This window comes from Suncus etruscus, chromosome 8, assembly GCF_024139225.1.
Source record: "Suncus etruscus isolate mSunEtr1 chromosome 8, mSunEtr1.pri.cur, whole genome shotgun sequence".
Taxonomy (NCBI): domain Eukaryota; kingdom Metazoa; phylum Chordata; class Mammalia; order Eulipotyphla; family Soricidae; genus Suncus; species Suncus etruscus.
The window spans coordinates 51,728,517-51,752,177 of NC_064855.1; the positions used below are offsets into that span (position 1 = coordinate 51,728,517).

The following is a 23,661-nucleotide window of genomic DNA, read 5'->3' on the forward strand; positions in this document are numbered from 1 at the left end:
TTCTTGAATTAATTTTTGCATTGTCTTATACAACTGCTTAAAATAAGCAATAAAAATTTTTAAATGATACCTTGACAATGTGCAAAAACATAGCGTATTTTCCTTGGTCTTTTATTAACTTCTCTAAATTAATAGACATAATTTTAAGTACATGTTATAAACTTTCAAAATAAGGACTTTTATGGAGCAAATTTTTATTTTTTCAATAAGAAAACAGGAAGTCACACTGCCAATTTGGTGTTCAAGAAGAATTAAGAACTCAATTTAACTTCCCACTTTACCTTTAATTATTTTCTTTATTTTCACAAAATTTTCCATGGATTGAATTTCTAAGAATACATCAAGTTGACTTACTTAATTCTACACAAAGCAAAGCTAATAAAAAAAGTGCACTGAGTTGACATATAGGAGGAAAGATAAGTGATAGGGGAAATGTCCTGGATCTGAGATTTGTGCTAGGTAATCTAGCTACCATAAAAGGGTTGTGAAGAAAACATAGGGAGTTCATTGTCATCCTTCTGGAACCTATTTTTCTTCAAAGAATTAAGTTTCAAAGCGTCCTTAACTTGATACCCAGTTTTTAGAAAATGTCCTTCATCTTGAGGAAATTTTATGCAACCATGTAGGAGACTTAAAAAAGTTGCAACAAAATTGTCTTAAACTTGATTGCTTGTTACAGACACACAAACACAATTCTTTCATATTTTCTCATGAAAAGAAAAATGTGCTGCCTAAAAACTAAATGTGCTGTCTAATTTAATTTACCTTTTATTGTAACTGTACATTTTCTTTAATTTGGACTTAGTGTGTTTGTGAGGTGTTTTCTCGTGACAAAATTTTCCTGAAATGATGCTTACATAAGATTTCTAAATGGTTCTTTTTTCTGTATTTATAAATTTGTCTATATGACAGTAATTTAGAGTGACCTATTATATGAATTCTTATATATTAATTTTCCCTGCTTTAAGTCATATCTACACTCAGACTTGATATAGGACTGTGATTGCTAGGATTTTTCATCACAGTTCATTTAGTAGATTTTTGTGTAGCCCTGCATCAAAATTAAAGAAAATATTAACTTGTCCCATGCACCATACTCTATGTTTTTCACACTTCCATCCATAATACTGTATGTTTTTCACACTCCCACCCACCATACTGTATTGTTTATGTCATGGTATTTTGGATATCTCCCTTTAAAATAGTTTACCTAATGATTATTTTCCAATGCTAGAGACAAAAGACAGGATTAATAATACATAGTTAAGGTGTTTCCCTGCAGCTGATCCAGGTTCTATTCCTGGCACCACATATAGTCATCGTAGCCTCAATGGGAGTGATCACATAGCCAGGAGTAAACCTTGAGTAATTATGGGTGTATCCCTCAGAAATAACATAAATTAAACTCCTAGAATCAGCTACATAATAAGTACCTACCTGATCTTTTTTTTTTCACATTTATTTTACACATTCATTACAAAATAACAATTTTGGTCTTGCTAAATTTCTATTTATTCATTTAAATGCAAGATAATTGCCAGGAATTAAAAAATAATCTTATTCTAGAGGTATAATCATAAGTGGTAGCATACTATTTCACAAATGAATAGAAAGTAGCTAAAATAACTGAATAGTTTGAAGGAAAATAGACAACATTTTGTAAAAGTGAACTAACTCAGCTTTTGGTAGGAAATCTTGAGGGTTTTTTGTTTTTGTTTTTGTTTTGCGGGGGCCACACCCAGCAGCGCTCCTGGGTTACTCTTGGCTCTATGCTCAGAAGTTGCTCCTGGCAGGCTCGGGGGGGGGGGGGGTCATATGGGATGCCATCCCAGGTTGCCAACCGGGTCCATCCCAGGTTGACCACATGGAAGGAAAATGCCTTATCACTGTGCTAACACTATGGCCCCACGAACTTTTGAGTTTTACATATGTGCAGTCTAATTGAAAGAAAGAAATAATTTATTCTAGAAGTTCACAAGACTACATCACATCTAAATAATTTGGAAAATTCTAATAAATTTATATTTCAGAAACTTTTGACTCTGGTTCATCCAGAATTCAAAGCCATATAATTTTAGATGATAACTATTGGTGTGGAATTAAACTTAATTCAATAACAAATTCATTGAGTTTTGTAAAAACCTTCTCTTTATTAAGGAGTTTATGACCTAGTAGGGAGACAGATGCATAAAGGCATTTCTACAAATTACAAATATTTTATTTCAGAGATAATTATCTGTGGGTAATAAAACTGATTCTGTGTTAAGAAAATAGCTATCTACACTCATTTCTTTTTTCCAAAGTTTTAACTTTATTTTACATGCTCTACTATCTATTAGATTATCTAATCTGCTAAAACAATAATAGATTGTAGTATTTCATGTTCTATTTTAATATTAAATTCTAGCATTCCAGTTTCTATGGAATTAAAGTTAAAATAAAAATCAGCATCTCTTTATTAGGGTTAAAAGTGGAGTTTTAATCAAACATTTTAATTTACTTTTCTAAAGGAAATCCTTCCACATTCTATTCTTCCTTTACTCTTGCATGTTTTGTTTACAACTATTTCCTATCTACCCTACTTGACCTGTCAAGGACAGCAAAGATCTGGTTCTTTTCAACTAATCACACATTTCATGATTAGTCATGATTAGTTAAATGCACTGTCATAAAGCAATTATTAAGAAAGCTTTAAAATCCATATTAAATCTGAATCTTGCAGAGTATACTGTTATTATTGTTGTTATTATTTAAAAACCTGGAAGTTCTCAGAGTTTACTCATGGCTCTGTTATGAAGTATCAATTCTGGCAGGGCCTGGAGGGCCATATGTAATGTTGGGAGGGAAATCCAGTTGGCAGCATGCAAAGCTACCATCCTATTCCTTGTATTGTCTCCAGACCCCAGTATACTGGTTTTTTTAGGAATGGTTTGTAGGCCTTTTCATTTCCATTTTTAGGTACTTTTTCAGTAGTTTAAAGAAAAAACACCGGTGTTTTTCCTTTGTCTTTCAAGATAAATATAACCCAAATGAGGAAACCTTTTATATTAAATTAAAACAGCTAATGGATATTGTTTAAATGACTAGATTTAGTACTACTTGTGCGCTCATTCCATTAGAGGAGACACCTGGAGTGTAGTGTATAATGAGAAATGACATAACTATAACTTATGTCACATAGCTTACATCATCCCATATTATATGATATTTTGCACACTTATGCCTTAAAATCCACACTTTGTATTACTCTTTGCTAATAAGTGTGGATTAAATTGCCTTTTTTCCCCTCTCAGATGGTAGGCAATATGTACATCTGTTAAACAGGGACAAAGGAACAGGGGACAGGTGAGGGAAAAGGAGAGATTGTCTTAGCATGTTTTTCACTAGGATCTCTTTGATTTTCTATCACAGTCCTGTGAAATAAAAAGTGTTAAACTCTCAGGGCCAGAACGATAGTGCAGCAGTAGGGCTCTTACCTTGCATGCGAGTGACATAGGATGACCTGAGTTCAATCCCCGACATCCCATATGGTCTCCCAAGCCAGGAGCAATTTCTGAGTGCATAGCCAAGAGTAACCCCTGAGTGTCACTTGGTGTGGCCCAAAAACAAAACAAACAAGCAAAAAAAAAAAAAGCACCATCAGCGACAATTTTAAACAAATTTTAAATTTGTTAGTTTTAAGAGAAATTGAGTTGGTGTCATTGAAATTATGCCAAGTGTCTATTTAAGTAATTTTGTTTTGTTTTGTTTTAGTTTGTTTTTTGGGCCACATTAAGTGGCACTCCTTGCAGGCTCAGGGTATGCTGGGGATCAAATCTATGTCAGCTCTGTGCAAGACAAATGCCCTATCGGCTGAGCTATCACTCTCGGCCCTTGATGTATATTTTTGAAAATATTTAAAATTCATTTAAATTCTACTAATATTAGGTGGAATTTACTTAGGCCTTTATTTAATAAGGCTGTTTAAAATTACTCTGGTGTTTCCAACCATTCATTTATTATTGTAGGCTGAATTTTTGTATTGTAGGCTTCTGTATTTGACAAACAAATTATGAATAGGACCTAGAAAAATAATACTATGATATATATAATGTTACTTGTATTTTTTAAACGATGAACTTTTAGCATGTGAAAATTTTAGATTTAACATCATCAAATTCTAGAATTTAATTTTTGTTAACTTGATGTGATATGATATAGTTTGTGAAGTGTTATTATTTCTACTGGTCCTCTAGTTACCACAGATTAATATGGCTTTCCTAAAATGTAATAATGCCATGTGTACATAAAATACATAACAGTTTGTAGAGACATATGGAAAATATGCATAAGCTAGTTAATGTCAAACTTTTGTAATCAGAAAACTGGTGTATCAGCAGAAATAAGGCTACTTATGAGCATCCCAATGTCTTTAGTATTGTCTATTTTAGGCACAGTGAGTTGCAATACTTTTCATGATAATGTTCCATAAAGACAGCATTCCAACATCCCATCTCCCACTGGGCATCCTATCACAGACCCCTACCATGAAAATATTTTAAGAGTCATTATTACTTGTTGAATTACTTCATATATCTACTACTATTGAGAGATGAATTGCAGCTTCCCTATAAAATGACTAAAAGCAGTATTTCTTTAATATCATTTTATATGATTTACCTTTCTGCTAATATTCAATGCTAAAATCTTGTTACAATTTTATATGGCTTTACTTTGTAATTCAGAATTTCCAATACAAGTATGATTACAGTGATGCTTAAATACATCTTATTTTTTCTTCTTCTAATTGGTCTATGTTACAAGACATTTCAGAGTAATGGGATGGAGATGTATAGAATATAGTCAAAGATCATTTGGCATGAACTTGAGTTAGAAATATACTTTTGTTTTTAAGCTTTGAGATTAATGGGGCTTTGTCATAGTTTTATATTGTTTTTACTGTTACTTGTATCTCCACTTGGAGAGGGGGTTAACACAATATCAGTAGTTTCTTAAAAAAGTGGATGAATACCAAATGTTTATGCAAGTCTGAAGATACAACTTTTGTTTTCATCATACTTAATTGATAGTATATTCTTTTTTTTTTTTTTTTTTTTTTTTTTTGGTTTTTGGGTCACACCCGGCAGCGCCTCAGGGGTTATTCCTGGCTCTATGCTCAGGAATCGCTCCTGGCAGGCTCAGGGGACCATATGGGATGCTGAGATTCGAACCACTGACCTTCTGCATGAAAGGCAAACGCCCTACCTCCATGCTATCGTTCTGGCCCCAGTATATTCTTTTTTATTTTTATTTTTTGGTTTTTGGTTTTTGGTCATACCCAGAAGCACTCAGAGGTTACTCCTGACTCTATGTTCAGAAATTGTTCCTGGCAGGCTCAGGGGACCATATGGGATGCCAGGATTCAAATCGCCGTTCTTCTGCATGCAAGGCCAACACCTTATGTCCATGCTATCTCTCTGGCCCCTAATTGATAGTATATTCTTATTTGCCTCACAATTTTCCAGACTGTTTTCTTTGCTCTAATATTCAGTCTTACTGTTCAGAAGTCTAGCTTTCATTCTGATTCTTTATTTTTTATTCTTTGTATTATTATTATTTATTATTATTATTATTATTATTATTATGGTTTCCTGTTAGCCTTTTCTGAGCCCTGGTTTTTTATACAATTGTATTTGATAAATATAAGTATATAAATATAAGTATACAATTGTATTTGATAAATATCTATGAATTAATCTGTAGTTTATGAAATACCTTCTTTAAAAAACTATTCAATATTCTAGGTTTATATAACCTTGATATGCCGGTATTATCATAGTGAATCAATGAGGAAGTTCTAAGTAGCATTTATGTTTTTAGGTAAGAATCAGTGTTCTTTTTAAACTAGCATTATAGTAAATTTCAAGTTTTCCTGAGTAATTTGCACATTTGATGTGGTATGATTTTCTGTAAGTATAAGGTCTGTAATGGACATGTACAAATATCTAATGGCAATAAATCACTTTCTTAAAATAAAAGAAAGTTCTCTATAATTATGTTAGAATGATTGAAAACTTAAATATGCATTGTAAATATGATAGAATCTTGTCTTTTGATAGATTTTAGTTAACTATTATAGCAGCTAGAAAGCAGTGACTTTGCTAAAAATGGCATAATTTTATTTTTTATAGATCTACTTTTATTATAACAATTATTTTTACCTATAGGGCAAAACTAAAAGGAAGTATGAAGAGTAGTATAGTGAACAATTATCTAGGACATTTTCCTATAAATTTGGATTTTGTGCTGGTAGCTTATCATCTTTCTGTGGCCAGCAATTTAGATATTAGGAAAATCATAAAGAAATTCATCACTTGATGATTGGCAAAGTGATGAATATTTTTTTCATAAAATATGGTAGAGGAAATTTTATTTGCATATTTTATGAAAATTTTCAGTTTAAATTACATAGTTGCCAACTATTTAAATAGTTAAAAAAATCAAATAACTAAAATTAAACCATTCATATTTTCCAAGTAGCATATCATAATTATGCCACAGAAAGAATAAAGGACAAACAGTACAATTTCCTAACCCAAAAACACTATAGAAAGAAACTGCAAGATTCTCAAATGCAGGAGTGTGTTGTGAGTTTAAAATATAAATAATTTACTCTGAATGTATGGTTCTTGTCTTGCATGTTGACAACCCAGGTTTGAATATTGGAAAATCATGTATTCCACTGAGCCCATTAGGAGTGATCCTTGTGTACAGACCAGGAGTAAGCTCTGAGTACAACAAGATATTGTCCAAACAGTCATTAACAGCTTCACTCCAGTAAAATAGGGCAGTGTTGCCTTAATTAGTTAAAGAATGAAATTTAAATCAGAAAAGAACTATGTTGTTATACTTTTTTTCTCCTTTATTTTCAAATAAAGCTGTTAATTTTCCTCCCCAACAAAATATTTTTTTCTCTTCATTTTCCTTCTTTTTTATCTTATTTTTTGTATGTGTGTGTGTTTTTAATTTTTTTGTTTTGTGTTTTTGTCTTTAATATGGAATGCTTCACAAATTTGTGTCATCCTTGTGCAGGGGCTATGCTAATTTTCTCTATTGTTCCAATTTTAGTATATGTGCTGCCAAGCGAGCACCGTTTTCCTTCTTTAATATTTTTTATTTTCTTATAATTTTTATTGTGACCGAAGTGAATTACAAATCTTTCACAGTAATATTTAAGGTACATAGTAACAATGAATCAGGGCCATTCTCACCACCAGTGTTCTCCTCTCTTCACCTTTCTTCCCAGCATGCATTCCGTATCTTCCCCCTTTGTCCCTTGAATTGGTAATATATAATTGGTCCCTTATGTGTATAACTTCTTGTATATTGGGTATCAATTCTGTTGTTGTTGACTTTGGGTTTGGTGTTTAAGTCTGATCATTATTTCCACTCAATGTTCACATGACTGATTGCACCTAGTACCATCCATTTCTCCCCCTCAATTTATGAGGCAAAACAAGATTATTCAAGTTCTGTTTCTGTTGAGAAGAAAAAAAGAGAAAAAAAAGAAAGCTGGGAGGAGTTCGTTTAGAACAGGGGTCTCAAACTCAATTTACCTGGGGGCTGCAGGAGGCAAAGTCGGGGTGATCCTTGAGTACAAAGTCAGTAGTAAGCCTTGAACATTGGGGGTTGTGACCCAAACAACTAAAACAAAACAAAACAAAAAAAGATTCCTCTAGGGCAGGGCCACAAAATGTTGTACGGAGGGCCTTTTGCGGCCCAAAGGCTGCGAGTTTCAGACCCCTGGTTTAGAAGCTATAAATCTCAGTTTAAAAGAAGAAAGGGCAAAAAAGGAAAAATAAAACAAAACAAAAAAAGAAAAAGAAAATGAGCTATGACAAGCACAACAGCAACAACAACAAAAAAACAACAAAACAACAAACACAACAAGGACGAAAAAGAGAAAAGGGGGGCTAGTGTGGCAAGGTTTTTTTTGTTTTGTTTTGTTTTGTTTTGTTTTGCATAGGCAGAGTAAGTATTGGGGAAATTATAAAGGGGAATTTCCTTGGCCTAAGAGATACAGGGTTTCTCCATCCCTGAAGTATACTGTCATGGGAACAACTACAGGCTCTGCACACGCTCCTTATCGAACCCCAAGGCCTTTTTATGGTGCCAGGAAATGATCTGCTCAGTTGTACATGACAAAATCAGTTAGCTAGAGATCTTGGTATTGCACAGGTCATAGGAAAAAGTCTATGATAGTCTTTCTTTATGGTTCTACAAGTTCTGTTCCATAACAGTTGTTGTAACTGGTCTTCTGTAATTAGTGTTCTTGGTTTTTGTACAGATCCTATGATGAAGCCTAGGATAGAGTCTTTCCTTATGGTTCCACAAGTTCTGCTTTGTCTCAGTTGTCAAAGTCAGACCTCTGGAATTAGAGGTCTTAGTTTTTGTTTGTTTGGTTTTTTGTTTTTGTTTTTGTTTCACATGTGGCAGTGCTCAAGGGTTACTCCTGGCTCTACGCTCAGAAATCACCCCTGGCAGGCTCCGGTGACCATATGGGATACCGGGATTTGACCACCATCCTTCTGTGTGCAAGGCAAATGCCCTACCGCTATGCTATAATATAATATCTGTGCCCCCAGATATTAGTTTTTGTGTAAATCCTAGGCCAAAACCTAAGCTAGGATCTTTCTTATTGGTCCCAAGATAAATTCTGCCAGTCGTGGTTGTCAAAGTCATTCTGTAATTGTGATCTTGGTTTCTGCACAGATTAATGGAAGTTGTGTTTTCTGATTTTGTCTTACCATTAGTTGATGAGATAGGACAACCTGCTCTTAGATCAAGTTGTTGCTGTTACCTCGTTCTGGATGTCATATCAGCCTGGGCAAGTTGGTGCCAGAGATGTATTAGGAATTCCTCAGGGGGAGTTTGGTTCCTGTTGTTCTTACAGAGAACTGTGTCAGTTCTATGTTTGGGATCTGGGGTTCGGGATTGGATGGTCACTGTCAGATCTAAGTCTAAGTCTAAGTCTAAGTCTAAGTCGGGGCCACAGGGCACATGTTCAGAGTGGGAGGTGCCCCTGTATTGTAAAATGTGTGGGTTCTTATCCCTAGTACATAAGAGCATGTTTCTAATAATAAAATTTCCCCTTTTTCAGTATGCCTTTGCTAAAGGGAATGGCGACATTATGTTGCTGGTGCATTTGGGGGTAAGAATGACAGTTTCTGTGCACTGGTTTTGACCTAGGCTTTTATCCTAAAGCAAGACTTTTTCTTCTTGGTTTTTGTACCAAGCAGAACCAAAACAGGTGAAGTTAAAGAAAGTGTGTGTGTGTGTGTGTGTGTGTGTGTGTGTGTGTGTGTATAGAAGAAATAAATAAAAATTAATTTAAAAATTAATTGAAGAAAAGAAAGAAAAAAAGAAAAGAGAGGATGGAGGAGGCTACCTTTACATTTGGGAGTAAACTCACTAAGAAGAGGTATTACAATAGAGGTATTAAACATACAAAGGAAATATAGGTATCCCCATTAAGTCTTTTGAGATATTCTTGTAGGGGGTGAGATCCAGGGCACACCGTGGTCTTGTTGAGTTTGAGAAATGATTTTCAGCAATAAGGGATCAGCTAGTGTCCTTAGGCTGGGGGTTCTTCTGGAGCTGAATCCAGTAGCATGCAACAGACCATATTTAGGTGGTGTGTGTGTGTGTGTGTGAGAAGAAGGACCACATAAAATGAGTCAGCAGGAGTGGTTGTTGCAGTTTCTGCCGGGCTGTTGCTATACTTTTTATTGGTGGGAGGAATAGTAGTCTACATGACTTATTCCTTACTCTTTGGTCAGGTAGCTCCCCTGGTAGTGTTCTGGATACCATGCTTAGATAGGCTGCATGCATGTAGAGTACCTTACCTTACTGTACTGTCTCTGGCACCAATGGTTAGACTTTATTGTGAGGGATTTTAAAACAAATTTTGAAACATTGATTTTATAACGTGTCCTTTGTAATTTTTATTACTTTGAACTCATGAGCTCTTTTGATTTCCAAATTAATCTAAATTAAGTTGTCTTTGTTTCTGCTTTTAATTTTACAATTATGTGTATTTGGAAAAATATGTAAAATATGTAAAGATGTATATGTTAGGAACTAAAATTTTCTATTCCAAATAGTACTATTTGTTGCATAGTTTCATTGCCAATCATTTGTTCTCTTTTGGAAGGAAACTTGGCAGGTGTGGAGTCACTTTCCACTTCAATTTGCATTAAGCTTTAAATCAAGCCACACATATTTAAGGAATTCAAAAGCACCTTTGAAACTAAGCAATATAGTGTTATTTCAGTGTTTGACTTATTACAAAAAACATTTGTTAAAATTTTCTAAAAATTTTTAGAAACAGTAAGTGTAACTCATTAGAAATGTCAATGTATTCTCTGAATAAGATATTACTTCCATGTACATATTCATTTTTCTTACACTTGATTTGATTTCTTCTTTTAGGAATGGCAAAATTCTATTCAGAAGAATGCAGGACTTGCATTTATTGAACTTATCAATGAAGGAAGGTAATTAATTTTGTGTTTTTAGACAAGTAGTCAGTGTATATTTGATTTAATTGGGTACTGACTGCTCTTTCCTGTCATCTGTTCCAAAGATGTGTCTGAAAATATCACACAGGTAATTAACTTTTAAATAAAAAGGTTGTAAATGTTGAACATACTTATTTTGGATAGAATAAAACAATATGTGATAAAATTTCAAACTTTATAAGATTTTTGTGATATGTGAGCCTCATTTTACAGAGAAGAAAGTTGTTTTATACAGATCAAATGAACCCAGTCCATAGCCCCATCTGCCATTCCATCTGTTTTCAGAGCCATGCTCAGTGTTTACTTCCTCAGCATATCTCAGTCCATGTGAAAGAGTTTTATATGGCAATATTATGCTGTCTGGTATCCAACTGAAAAATAGGAAGGATGTTAAATATAGGAACCTAGCAGTCGTGTAAAGAAATAACATTTAGCATTGTTAAAACTATCCTGTAAGTAAATTTATGCAAGAGCATGTTTCTGTATTTATCACTTTTTTCTTTTTATTTCTCTTTTAGTTTTTCTGTATTTATCAGTTTCTGACAGTTGTTTGCTGTGATTTTTCTTATACTTTATTGGCAGAGGATACATTACGGCAGCTGAAACTACCACATTTTGATATGTAAATCTTCTGTGATTCAAAGGTCTCAATCCTTAATAACTTAGGTTTCTTGTCTATGATAGGGTATTTGAAAAGTCATGATGATAATTGGGACAATTTATATCTTCCTTGAAATGTAATTTAATTTAATTGGTGAAAATGGTTATTGTATATGAGAGCTTTTTCTAAAGAAAGTGTGATGAAAATGTTACAAAATACATTTTGAATCTAGAGTACAGACTGTAGGATTCTTACTTTGCAGGACACCTTTGTTTGACCCCCAGTATGTCACATATGGCCTTCTGAGCCTGCCAGTCATTCCTAAGCACATAACCAGGATTAAGCCCTGAGCACTGTTGGGTATTGTGTACAAATATATATATGCATTTATATATTCATGTACTTCTTGAAATAGTTATATATATTATATAGTTACATATTGACTTTAGATATGGGATACAATTTTAGTTAACACAATGCATTGCAATATTAATGCTTTTGCCAATGTTTTGAGAAATAGCTTATTTCCAAATTTTATCATACTACATAAGAAGAAATAGATCAAAGGTTAAATTTAAGGTGCTTGCTCAGCATGTGACTGTGACCAAGACATGGTTCTAATCCAGGCACCACTCATTGTTCCCTGAGCAACACCTGTTATGACCTTTAAGCAAAAAATCAGGAATATCAGAATTGTCCCCCCAAAATATATATTTTATTATCTTGTGATAATCACTTTAATGTTACTTTGAAAATAAACAAAAAATTTTCAGGAAAATGTAAGGTTTTATAAGACACATAAAAATAAATTTTATCTAGGGCCAGAGCAATAGCACAGCATTTGGGCATCTGCCTTGCACACAGCTGATGCAGAGGGGGCCAGTGGTTTGAATCCTAGCTTACCATAAGGTCCCCCAGGCCAAGGAGTGATTCTGAGTGCATAGCTAGAAGTAACCCCTGAGCATCACTGGGTTTAACCAAAAACAAAAAGAAATTGTCATAAACATTGTTAAATTGAAATTTATAATAAAAGGTAAGATGTAGCTCTAGAAAAAAAGAAGGGGCCGGGCGGTGGCGCTGGAGGTAAGGTGCCTGCCTTGCCTGCGCTAACCTAGGACGGACCGCGGTTCGATCCCCCGGTGCCCCATATGGTCCCCCAAGAAGCCAGGAGCAACTTCTGAGCGCATAGCCAGGAGTAACCCCTGAGCGTCACAGGGTGTGGCCCAAAAAACAAAAAAAAAAAAAAAAAAAAGAGTGTTTTCCTTGCATATTAAAGGCTATAGATTAGGTTCTGGATTAGATTCTTAGCACCAACCAAAGGAAAAAAGAGTTCCTAAGAACTTATATTTAGTCATTAAATATTTAGAAAAATACTTATCACCTACTCAGACTCTTAGTTTTATAAATGTATAAATATATATATTTTAATAGAGCTAATTTATTTCATCTGTGATATAAAAACAATTGTTTTGTTATCCATAGACTTTTAAAGAATTATTAAATTAGAATTTTGGAGATCACTTTACTTTTTTTTTGTGCGGATCACGTTAGATCATTGTTACTGTCTTAAGCAAAGAGGAAGAAAATTTGGTGATATTGGAAATTTTCTTCCTTTACTATTTTATTGTTTACTATAGAGTTGAGTATCCTTTGGGTTTTGTGTTTGTGTGTGTGTGTGTTTGTAAAGAACGGAGCTTTAGAAAAGCATGTTTTGGAGAAAAAGCTAATATTAGATAAGCACAAAAATTAATTTAAAGTTAGTTTGATAGAGGTGGTATAAATATTGACACAAATATAAAATTGGGCACTTAACCTAATGAAAGGTTTGTTCTCCAGGTTATAGAATTATTGTATTTTTAGAAGATGCATCCAAGCAAAGCTAATGTAATGGAATGAAGATTAACTTGTTAGCAAAATTACTTACAAGAAAAACTTGGAACTTTAGTGCAAAACATAGGCTCAGAGTAAAATATGGAAAACAAAGGTATAGGAAAATAGTATACTGAAAAAGGCTATTCATATAAGTATAGATAGTCATCCTTAAATAGCCAAGTGATTCAAACTGAAAAATGTAATGGAATAGATAAGGACTTTATATATTTTATAGAATTAGTATATATTATAATATTAGTATGTATTCTAACATATATTGTAATAAGTATTACTTATTAAATAAATAATTCATACTTATTAAAATAAAATAGTAAATAAATCAGCACAAAATATATTAAGTATATATTAATTGGCCTTATGAGCTAGTTAAAGGCAACACAAAGCAGTAAGAGGCTTTACCTCTCACCATTATATACATTAACTAAACAGAAAATCAATAGGAGCACAGTAACCTTAAATGAAGTTATAATATCTGATCTTAATAAACATTTACAGTTCCCTCCAACATAAAAGGCCATCTATTTAGAAGCAAATGAGGAGGTATTACCTATATATCATATATATATATATATATATACATGTGTGTATGTATATGTGTGTATATATGTGTATATATGTATATGTATATATATGTATATATGTGTAGCTAGGCAGATGTTAAGGTAAAACAGGAGAAAAATGACAGAGATCAGAGAAAATAATGTGCCAAAGCTCCTTGAATCCATATAGGGAAATTATAATAAGTTCCTTTATATGAGAGTAGAAATGAGAAACTTTAAACAGAAATGAAGGGACTGATAAACTTAGTAAGAAAAATGAAAAACTCATTGGAAGACTCGACCAGCAAAGTTATAACCACTGAGGACAGAATCAGTGAGCTAGAAGATGAGCTGCATAACACTTTCATACAATAGAAGTTGAAAAAAGAATCTTAAAATTAATGTACAGAGAATGGAAAAAATCATCAAATAAGCACAGGATGACTATAGAACTCTAATAAATTCAGTAGAAACAGTGTAAGGTGCCAGAGAGTGAGGAAGAATATCCCAACAAAGATTTAACAGTCAGAGATATCATTGCTGAGAAGGTCCCAAACTGAATAGTGTATGCACCCACATCATAGATGCCTGAAGAGTACCAGCAAAAAGAGACCCAAAGACAAGCATTCAAAGGTATATATATCCTGGTCACAATTTGGAAACCATAGAAATGGAATACTAAGAAGAGAAAAATCAAAAAATTGAGATAATATACAAAATCCTTAAGATTTACAGCAGATTTATCACAAGCAACTTTTTAGGTCTGAAGGCAATGGTGGGATATATTATAAAAAAAAAACTCAACGAAATGAAAGCCTCATCAAGAGTATTTAACCTATATGTACCACATCTTCATGATCCACTCATCTGTTTCATCTGTTGTTGGATGTGTAGGTTGATTCCAAGTTTTAACTATTGTACTGAGTGCTGCAATGAATAGTGGTGTACATACATCCTTAAAAAAATTAATTGAACATCTAAACAGATATATGTTTGCTGGAAATCTCATTGAAGTATAAAAGACTATAGTGAGAGAAATAACTACATTGCGAACTATTCTAACAACGAGAAGGTATAAGGGAAATAGAAAACCTGTCTAGAGTATAGGTGGGGGCGGAGTGGGGGGAGGGATATTTGGGACATTGGTGGTGGGAATGTTGCACTGGTGATGTGGGATGTCCTCTTATATGACTGAAACACAACCATAGTCATGTTTGTAACCAAGGTTTTTAAATAAAAATATATTATTTTAAAAAAAAAGAGTATTTAACCATATTGAATCTACCTGTAAAAAACACATTTGAATAAGTCAGTGCAAAAACATAGACTCAGACTCAAAGTTAAGATATAATCCTTCAAACAAACAACTTCCTTTAAAAGGTTGGGTTATCCATGATAATATTAAATGACGTAGACTTCAGGCTTTAAAAAGTTATGAGACAGAATATCACTTCTTAATAATCAAGAGATTTGCACATCAAGAAGAAATCACACTCCTAAGCATATATGTACTCAATGATGGGCAGAAAAGTATTTAAAACAACTGCTAATGGACTTGAACCAAGACTTTAATAGCAGCACAGTAGTTCTTGAAGTCTTGAACACCATTCTGTCACCTCTTGATAGATCATTAAGGCTAATTTACAACCAGAAATATACTGGCTTTGAAGGAAGAAATAGAAGCGAATAGCTGAGTAGGTATATGTAGGGCTGTTCATCACCAAAAAACTGAAAACATATTCTTCAATTTGCATGGAACATTCTCTAAGATAGATCACATGCTGGCCACAAAACATAAAATCAAGAGGACAGTATTTGTATCAGTTGTCTTTTTAGATCATGAAGCATTAAAAATTAAAATGAATTACAGAAACAGAGAAATAATTTTAATACCTGAAAATTAAACATCACTAATGAACAACCAATGAATCAGGCAGAAAATCAGAAGATTTCTGGAAACAAATTAGAATGAAGACATGAATTATTAGAATTTGTGGAACACAGTAAAAGCAATATTAAGAGGAAAAAATGATAGCTTTGTGAAAAAAAAAACACAAAAGTTCAGTGGAAGCAAGAATTGGTTTTTTAAAAAATTCTTCAAGATTAATAAACAGCAAGACTCACAGAAAGAACCCTAATAAGTTAGAAATGAAAGGGAATCACAACAGATAATACAGAAATTCAAAGTGTAATTACTTTGAGACTTTATTTCACAAATCAAGACAACCTGGAAGAAATAGATAAATTATTAGATTCATGTACTTTCCCAGGTTAGAACCAAGTTGATACAAATTAAGGATCAGACTTATCACTATCTAGGAAATTAAAATGGTAATCAAAAGGCTTCCTAAAAACAAGTGTTCAGACCCAGATGTATTCACTAGTGAATTTTTTCAAACCTTGAAAGAGGAACTATTGCCATACCACACACACACACACACACACACGCACGCACGCACGCACGCACGCACACGAAAAAAATTCGCAGGCAGATACCTTTAATGAACAGAGATGCAACGTTCCTCAATTAAATATTAGCAAATAGAATCCAGTAATTCATCAGAAAAGCCAAACACCATGACTTAGTAGATTAATTTCAGAAATTCAAGGATGGTTTAACACATCCAAGTAGATCAATATAATACACTGTATCAAAAAAGACAAAAAACAGTGTACTATAGCATTGATGCATACAAAATATTTTTTGGCAATATTTAGTACCGATTCATGATAAAACTTTCAACAAAATGAGAATTGAAGGAACTTCCCTCAATGTAGTCAAGGCCATATACCATAAGCCCCTGGCAAATAATATCCTCATGGAGTAAAATTTAAACCCTTTCCTCTAAGATCTGACACAATACTAGGTTGCCCACTCTTGACAATTCTATTCAGTATATTACTAGAAGTACTTGCCATCTCATTTAGGGAAGAAAAAGATATCAAGGGCATAAGGAAAGGAATAAATTCAAGCTCTCATTTTAAGATAACATGAGCAAGATTTAGGAAATCCTAAAGACACTGTAAAAAGCTTCTTGAAACAGTAGATATAAAATTTATGGATATTTTTCTCTACAAATAATGAAAGGGAAGAATATATATTTTTAAAAATCCCATTGACAGCTGCCTCAGAAAATCTAGTACCTTGGAATTAATTTATCTAAAGAAGTGAAAGATCTAAGAAAACTACAAAATACTGATTCAAGAAATAAAAAAAGTACACAAAGAAATGGAAAGCCATTTCCTAGATTTGGAAGATTAACATCATTAAATTGGTAATACTTCCCAAAGCATTGTACAGGTTTAATGTAGTTCCTCTAAGTATTCCCATAATCTTTTTCAGAAAAATAGATCAAGCATGCCTGAAATTCATATGGAATAAAAAAACCTCAATAAATAGCAAAAGCAATTCTTGGGAAAAAGAAGGGAGAGATCACTTTCCCCAACTTCAAATTTTACTATAAAAGCAGTAGTCATTAAACAGCATGACTATTAACAAAAACATGCCATCAGATCAGTGGAATAGACTTGAATATCCTGAGATTGACCCTCAGGTACATAATTAATCAATCTTTGATAAAGTGTCAAAAATTACAAAGTAAAGTAAGCATAGACTCTTCAAAATGTGTTGAAAAAACTTGTCAGCTACATGCAAAAAGTGAACTCAGACCTCTCTTTAATGTTATAACAAAAGTCAAATCAAGATGAATTAAATATCATGACATCACTCCTGTAACCATAAAGTTATAGAGGAAAATCAATAAGGATCCTTAAGTAAAGAGTTAAGAGAACTGAGCTTAAAAAACATATACCAAATCTCAGGTGTACATGGGACTCTTTAGGAAAAAAATCATATGCTAGAACACAAAACAGTTACAAATAAAATTATGAAAATAAAAATTATGTCACAGTGCTATAAAAGTAGAAATCAATAAGAAAATGAAAGCTATGTCACAATACATTATTGAATACTAAGTCAGTAAAGAAATAAAAAGTGAGGGGCTGGAGAGATAGCATAGAGGGAAGGCATTTGCCTTTCATGCAGAGGGACAGTAGTTTGAATCCTGGCATCCAATATATTCCCCTGTGCCTGTCAGGGGCAATTTCTGAGCTAAGAGCCAAGAGTAACCCCTGAGCGCTGCGGGTGTGACCCAAAAATCAATCAATCAATAAATAAATAAAATAAAATAAAAAGTGAAGAGAGGGTATATTCCTAGGAGTGGAATAGCTTTATGGAAAACAGTGTGGAGATTCCTCAGAAAACTAGAAATTGAACGTCCATATGATCCAGCTATTCCACTCTGAGGGATATACCCTAGGAACACAAATATAAGATTCAAAAAATCTCTTCCTCACACCTATATTAATTGCAGCACTAATTACAGTAGCCAAACTCTTCTGGAAACAACCAAGATGCCCTTCAACAGATGAATGGCTAAAGAAACTGGTACATATACACAATGGAATATTATGCAGCCGTCAGGAGAGATGAAGTCATGAAATTTTCCTATATGTGGATGTACATGGAATCCATTATGTTGAGTGAAATAAGTCAGAGGGAGAGAGATAGACACAGAATAGTCTCACTCATCTATGGGTTTTAAGAAGAATTAAAAACATTACTGTAATAAAGCCCAGAGACAATAGAGTTAAGGGCTGGAACGACCGGGCTCTCAATTTGAAGCTCACCACAAAGAGTGGTGAAAGCTGTTAGGGAAATAACTACACTAACAACTAGCATAACTATTAAAGAATGAGAGAAGTAGAATGCCTGTCGCGAATACAGGTAGGGTGGAGAGGTGGGCATCAGTGGTGGGAATGTTGCACTGGTGTTGGTGGGTATTCTGTTTATTACTGAAACCAGCTACAAACATTTTTGTAATCATGGTGCTTAAATAAAGATTTATATAAAAAAGTGAAGAGAGAGAGGAAATCAGAAGAAAAGTGTCTGCCATAAAGGCAGGTTGGGTTGGGTTGGGGATTGGAAAGGGAGAGGAACTCGAGAAATTGGTGGTGGAAAATGAACATTGGTGAAGGCACGATGGTGAAACATTATATAACTAAAACTCAACTATCAAGAACTTTTTAACTCTATCTCAGAAATTTAAGTAAAATGCTTCTGCAAGCAAATAGGAATGGAGACACAGACAATAGAACCTATGGAACTTCACACAGCAAAAGCTATAATTGAAGGGAGGTTTATAGTAATATAGGTATTTCTTACCAAAAAAAAAAAAACATAAAATGGGTTCACCTATGTCTTTTGGCACTAGTAAAATAACATAAATTACTCAGTTAATAGAACAAAGGAAATAATTCTAGCAGCACTAAGTTAAATAGAACTAAAGATTAAAAAGATTTACTGTGCTTATGTGGAAAAAAACAACATGCCGCATCTCCCCCCTCCATATTTTCATTTTATTTATATCTTCTAGATAGAGGCTCCCACTTTTTTCATGGAACCTTGGAATCATTTTATTTTGCCTCATATTTCTATGTCTTTCTACAAATTGAGAGAAGAAAAAAAAAGTGGCTGGGACCCAGGGGCCAAGTGGTCTCAGGTGCATTGAGTGGGAAACAAATGGTCAGAACTAAATACCCAACCCAAAGTCAATGACAGCAGAATCAAGAGACCCAAACTATACAAGCTAAACACAAAATGGACCTGTTACACTAGTAGACTAGGTGGCTAAGGATGGAGATATGGAATGCATGCTGGGAACTTTCGTGGAGGGAGGTCAACACTGGTGATGGGAATGGCCCTAATTCACTGTCACTATATTCCTGAAACACAACTATGCAAGACTTGTAATTCACAATGGTCTCAATAAAAAATTAAAAAATAGATCAGTGAAAGTAAGAGGTACTTATTTGAAGTAATAAACAAGATAAGAACAGTAACAATAACTCTGAGAGAAGACATTGCTGAAGGTGATGCCTTGCATGTAGGAGTCCTACATTCAGTCCCACTGTCATTTGAGTAGTAGAATCCCTGAAGTACCACTGTTTGAACTCAGTTGAAAAATTTGTACCCTTAGTACAATAAGAAAAAAATTAAAATAAATAGGATTAGAAAAGAAAAACAAGAAATTACAACAGCTAACACAGAAATACAATGGATCATAGGATATGCTTCAATGCCAATCCCAAGAACCCACAAAAATAGTAAGGGGAGAGAGAGAAGGGAAGGAGGAGGAAAGAGAGGGAGAGAAAAGTTATGTGCAAAGCAGTATTTGCCTGAAAGAGGCTTGAACATCGCAAGACTCCCCAGAAACATTCTAAAAACTAAATAATCTTGCCATAGTCTCCAGCAGTCACCTTCCTCGTCATGTATATAAAAGAGTATAAAATTTAAAACTTACTTTACACAGAAGTTAACTCTATAGGCTCCATTTATGATTCCTATAATTTGGTATTCTCCAATGTCTTTTAATGGGTAAGTGGTTAAATAAAATAAATATAAATTTGTTTTTATGATGCATTTAAAAGATATAACTTATTTTATTTAGCATGAATAAGCAAATTACTGGTTGCCTACTATGAAATGAAATATAATATGCAAATGTTCTCACTGTGTGCGTTAAAGTATATTAAATGTTAGAGGGGGAAACTACAGAGAGACAGTAAAAGATCATGTGTTTCCAGAGGTGGTGGCATAGAATGCACTCTGGGAACACGGTGGAGTGAGGTCTGCACTGATGGTGGTTTTGGCTCTGATACATTGTATGTCTGAAGTCCAACTATGAAGAATTTTATAAATCAAAATGATTTCATTAAAATATTTTTAAAAAATATAGAATCTCATCAGTTCAGATTTGTGGAATTGTGTGACATCTGCCTGACTTGCCTTACTACAGCAACTACAATATGTACTTTTAAAAATGTAAGGTAAGTTTTTGCTACATGTAATGTGCATTTTCCATTTCATTGATTCCTTCCTGTAGTTATGTTCATTTCCTTTCAACTCAAATGTTTTCATAAAGTTTGAATTGAGATTTTAAGTTAAAATATGTTTTGAAGGGCTGGAGTAGTAACACAATGGTAGGGCATTTTCCTTGCACACTGACTCAGGACAGACGTGGGTTTGATCCCCAGCATCTCATAAGGTCCTCTGAGCCAGGAGTAATTTCTGAGCGCAGAGTCAGGAGTAACTGCTGAGCGCCACTGGGTGTGGCCCCCTTCCAAAAATGAAAAACAAAAAAATGTTTTGGAAGTTGAGATGCAGTTATATATATATGTTTTATACATATATATATATATATATATATGAAAACATACTGTAATTGTTTTAGTTTTTGCAACCTGTGTGTTAGGCATGAAGAAGATTTCTTATACATACTTTACATATATCATTTACATGGGCATGTATCTTTTTTTTTTTTTTTTTGGTTTTTGGGCCACACCCGGCGTTGCTCAGGGGTTACTCATGGCTGTCCGCTCAGAAATAGCTCCTGGCAGGCACGGGGGACCATATGGGACACCAGGATTCGAACCAACCACCTTTGGTCCTGGATCAGCTGCTTGCAAGGCAAACGCCGCTGTGCTATCTCTCTGGGCCCGGCATGTATCATTTTTAACATTTTTTACTAGTTTAAAATAAAATGGGAACACTCAGTTATTAGAGTATCAGCCCTTAATTTGTCCTTGTGGGAAGGAAGATAAAAATCTTTAAGAGGAAAATGTTATAAATGTTTATCCTACTTAACAGGAATATAATTCATCAATCATAGCTGAAGAAAGCAAATATGCAGTTATCTACAATTAATAGGACATCTACAAAAAAAAACTGTTGATGAATGTGCAGCTGAAATAAAGTATTCCCTAGGACAGGCCAAAATTATTATTGGATCATTTAAAGCAGGGGTCTTCAAACTTTTTAAAGTGGGGGCCGGATTACGGTCCCTTAGAGAGCTGGAGGGCTGGACTATATGAGCTACTAATTCCTACTCACACTGCACATATCTTATATAAATAAAATGAAAATCATGCACCAGTATTTCAATGGGAACTGTGGGCCTGCTTTTGGGTAATGGGATGGTCAATGTCCGGTTCCATATTTGTCACTGCCAGCCGTCACAAGTGATGCAAGTGGGCATCAGTTAATCTTGATCTGGTTGGAGATTTCAGATGTTTCATTCTTAAAAAAGTCTGTTCACAGGCATAAGTGCTACCAAAGATGGTTACCATTTTGAGTGCATGGTTCCTGATATTTGGATATGTCTCAGAGGGGAGAGATGCATAGAAATTCAAAAGGTTACTTGACTTAAATGCGTTTTTCAGAGAGTCATAATTCTGCAGTTCAGCCAGTTCCATTTGGTAAATTGTAAGGACATTTTCAATCTCAACAGAAAATGGGTTACGAAAAAGCTGTATGTCCTGTTCATGGAGATGAAGCTCTTTGAATCTAAATTGAAACTCCTTTTGCAACAATTCTAGTGAAGCCAGACATGTTTGCTTTGGGAATGCAACCAATGGTTTGTCCGCTGACAGGTTTTGAGTTGTCAGGAGATAACTGAAGTTTTCCTCCTGTAGTTGTTTGATGAGAAGGCCTAATTTTACTTCAAATGCTTACTCATGCAATGCCATATCATAGATGAGCTTCCCCTTGCCTTGAAGTTGCAGATTGAAACTGTTGAGTAGCTCTGTTATATCTGTCAGAAAGGCAAGGTGCCATTTCCATTCTGCATCATTGAGCTCTGGTACTTCTTGGTTTTTTGAAAGTAGAAAAGCTGTAATCTGTGGAAGTAAGTCATAGAAACGTTTCAAAACTCTCCCTCTACTCAACCAATGGACTTCTGTGTGGTACAGAACATCTTCATGGGCAACATTTACCTCAGATAGAAATTCCTGAAATTGTCTGTGGTTTAGAGAATGAGTTCTAATGTAATTAACACAAGATACCACAATTTTCATAACAGAGTCCCACTTCAGTGATTTAAAACACAGCGCTTGTTGGTGGATGAGGCAGTGTATAGCAATTGGATGAAGATGGTTATGTTTGTCCATCTCTTGTGTAATGTGAGCAATTACTCCTCTCTTAGACCCCACCATGCTAGGAACACCATCAGTTGTATACTGACTAGTTTAACCCAGTCCAGCTCCAAACCATTCACAGTTTGGCAAACCTTTTCAAATATATCTACTCCTGTGGTTGTACCTTTGATACTTTGCAGTGCAGCAAGCTCTTTTGTGACTTCAAAATACTCATTTGTCCCACTCATATAAATGAGAAGTTGGGCAGAATCATGAACATCATTGCTTTCGTCGAGTGCCAAGGAAAAATAATAAAGTTTCTTTGCAGAGTTTTGCAAATGGTGCAGCAAATTTTCTCCCATTTCTTCAATCCTTCGTGTCACTGTAACTCCTGAAAGGCTCACTGTACTAAGTAAATCGGCCTTCTCTGGACACATCTCTTTGGCAACAGAAATAAGGTATTCTTTAACGAATTCTCCCTCCACAAATGGTTTGCCATTGCGCACTATTAGCTTGGCAACTTGAAAACTTGCCCGCAGTGAGGAAGTATTTAACTGCTTCTGCTTCACAAAAGTATTTTGCTGACTCGTCAGTGTATGTTTCAGTTGTGATATTTTATCTTTTCTCACTTCTCCAACCAAACAATCATTTATCTTTATGTTGAGTTTGATAGTGGCGTCGCAAATTGTATTCTTTGAACACAGCAACTATATTCTGTCATATCAGACACACAGCTTTTTCTTTGTACCGCATAAAAAAGTAATTGTAAGTCCACTGTTCTTTGAATATCCTACATTCGCCGTCAATTTTTCTTTTTCTTGACATCATTGTTTCCTAGGGATTCCAAACTGATATTAGTGAAATACAAATATGTGTGTATATATACACACAGTGTATGAACCCCCTTTAGTCCCTGATGTGAACACTTACCCCTTGCAGGCTTTTCTAAGCAGACCAGCTCAGTCCCTTATAGTTCAGTTATATCTCCCTATATAATGCCCAAATTGATATATTCGGAATCAGCATGTGAACACTGAAAAGGAATTTCAAAATGCATATAAAATTTTCAGTGTAACCCCTTTAAAATGCTTCAGCA

At 34.3% G+C, this 23,661-nt stretch overlaps 1 protein-coding gene and 1 non-coding gene across 3 annotated transcripts in view; one reads left to right on the forward strand and one right to left on the reverse strand.

The window, feature by feature from the left end:
- NBEA (neurobeachin) overlaps nt 1-23,661 on the forward strand; it is a 697,365-nt gene that overhangs the window by 311,433 nt on the left and 362,271 nt on the right. For both annotated transcript variants that reach the window (XM_049778738.1, XM_049778739.1), the window contains one exon: nt 10,471-10,535. In XM_049778738.1, coding sequence (XP_049634695.1) covers nt 10,471-10,535 — 65 coding nt within the window. The remainder of the gene's footprint in view (nt 1-10,470; nt 10,536-23,661) is intronic.
- On the reverse strand, nt 7,029-7,130 carry LOC126017107 (U6 spliceosomal RNA). The gene has a single exon (XR_007498780.1). It is a non-coding gene; the product is annotated as a U6 spliceosomal RNA (small nuclear RNA).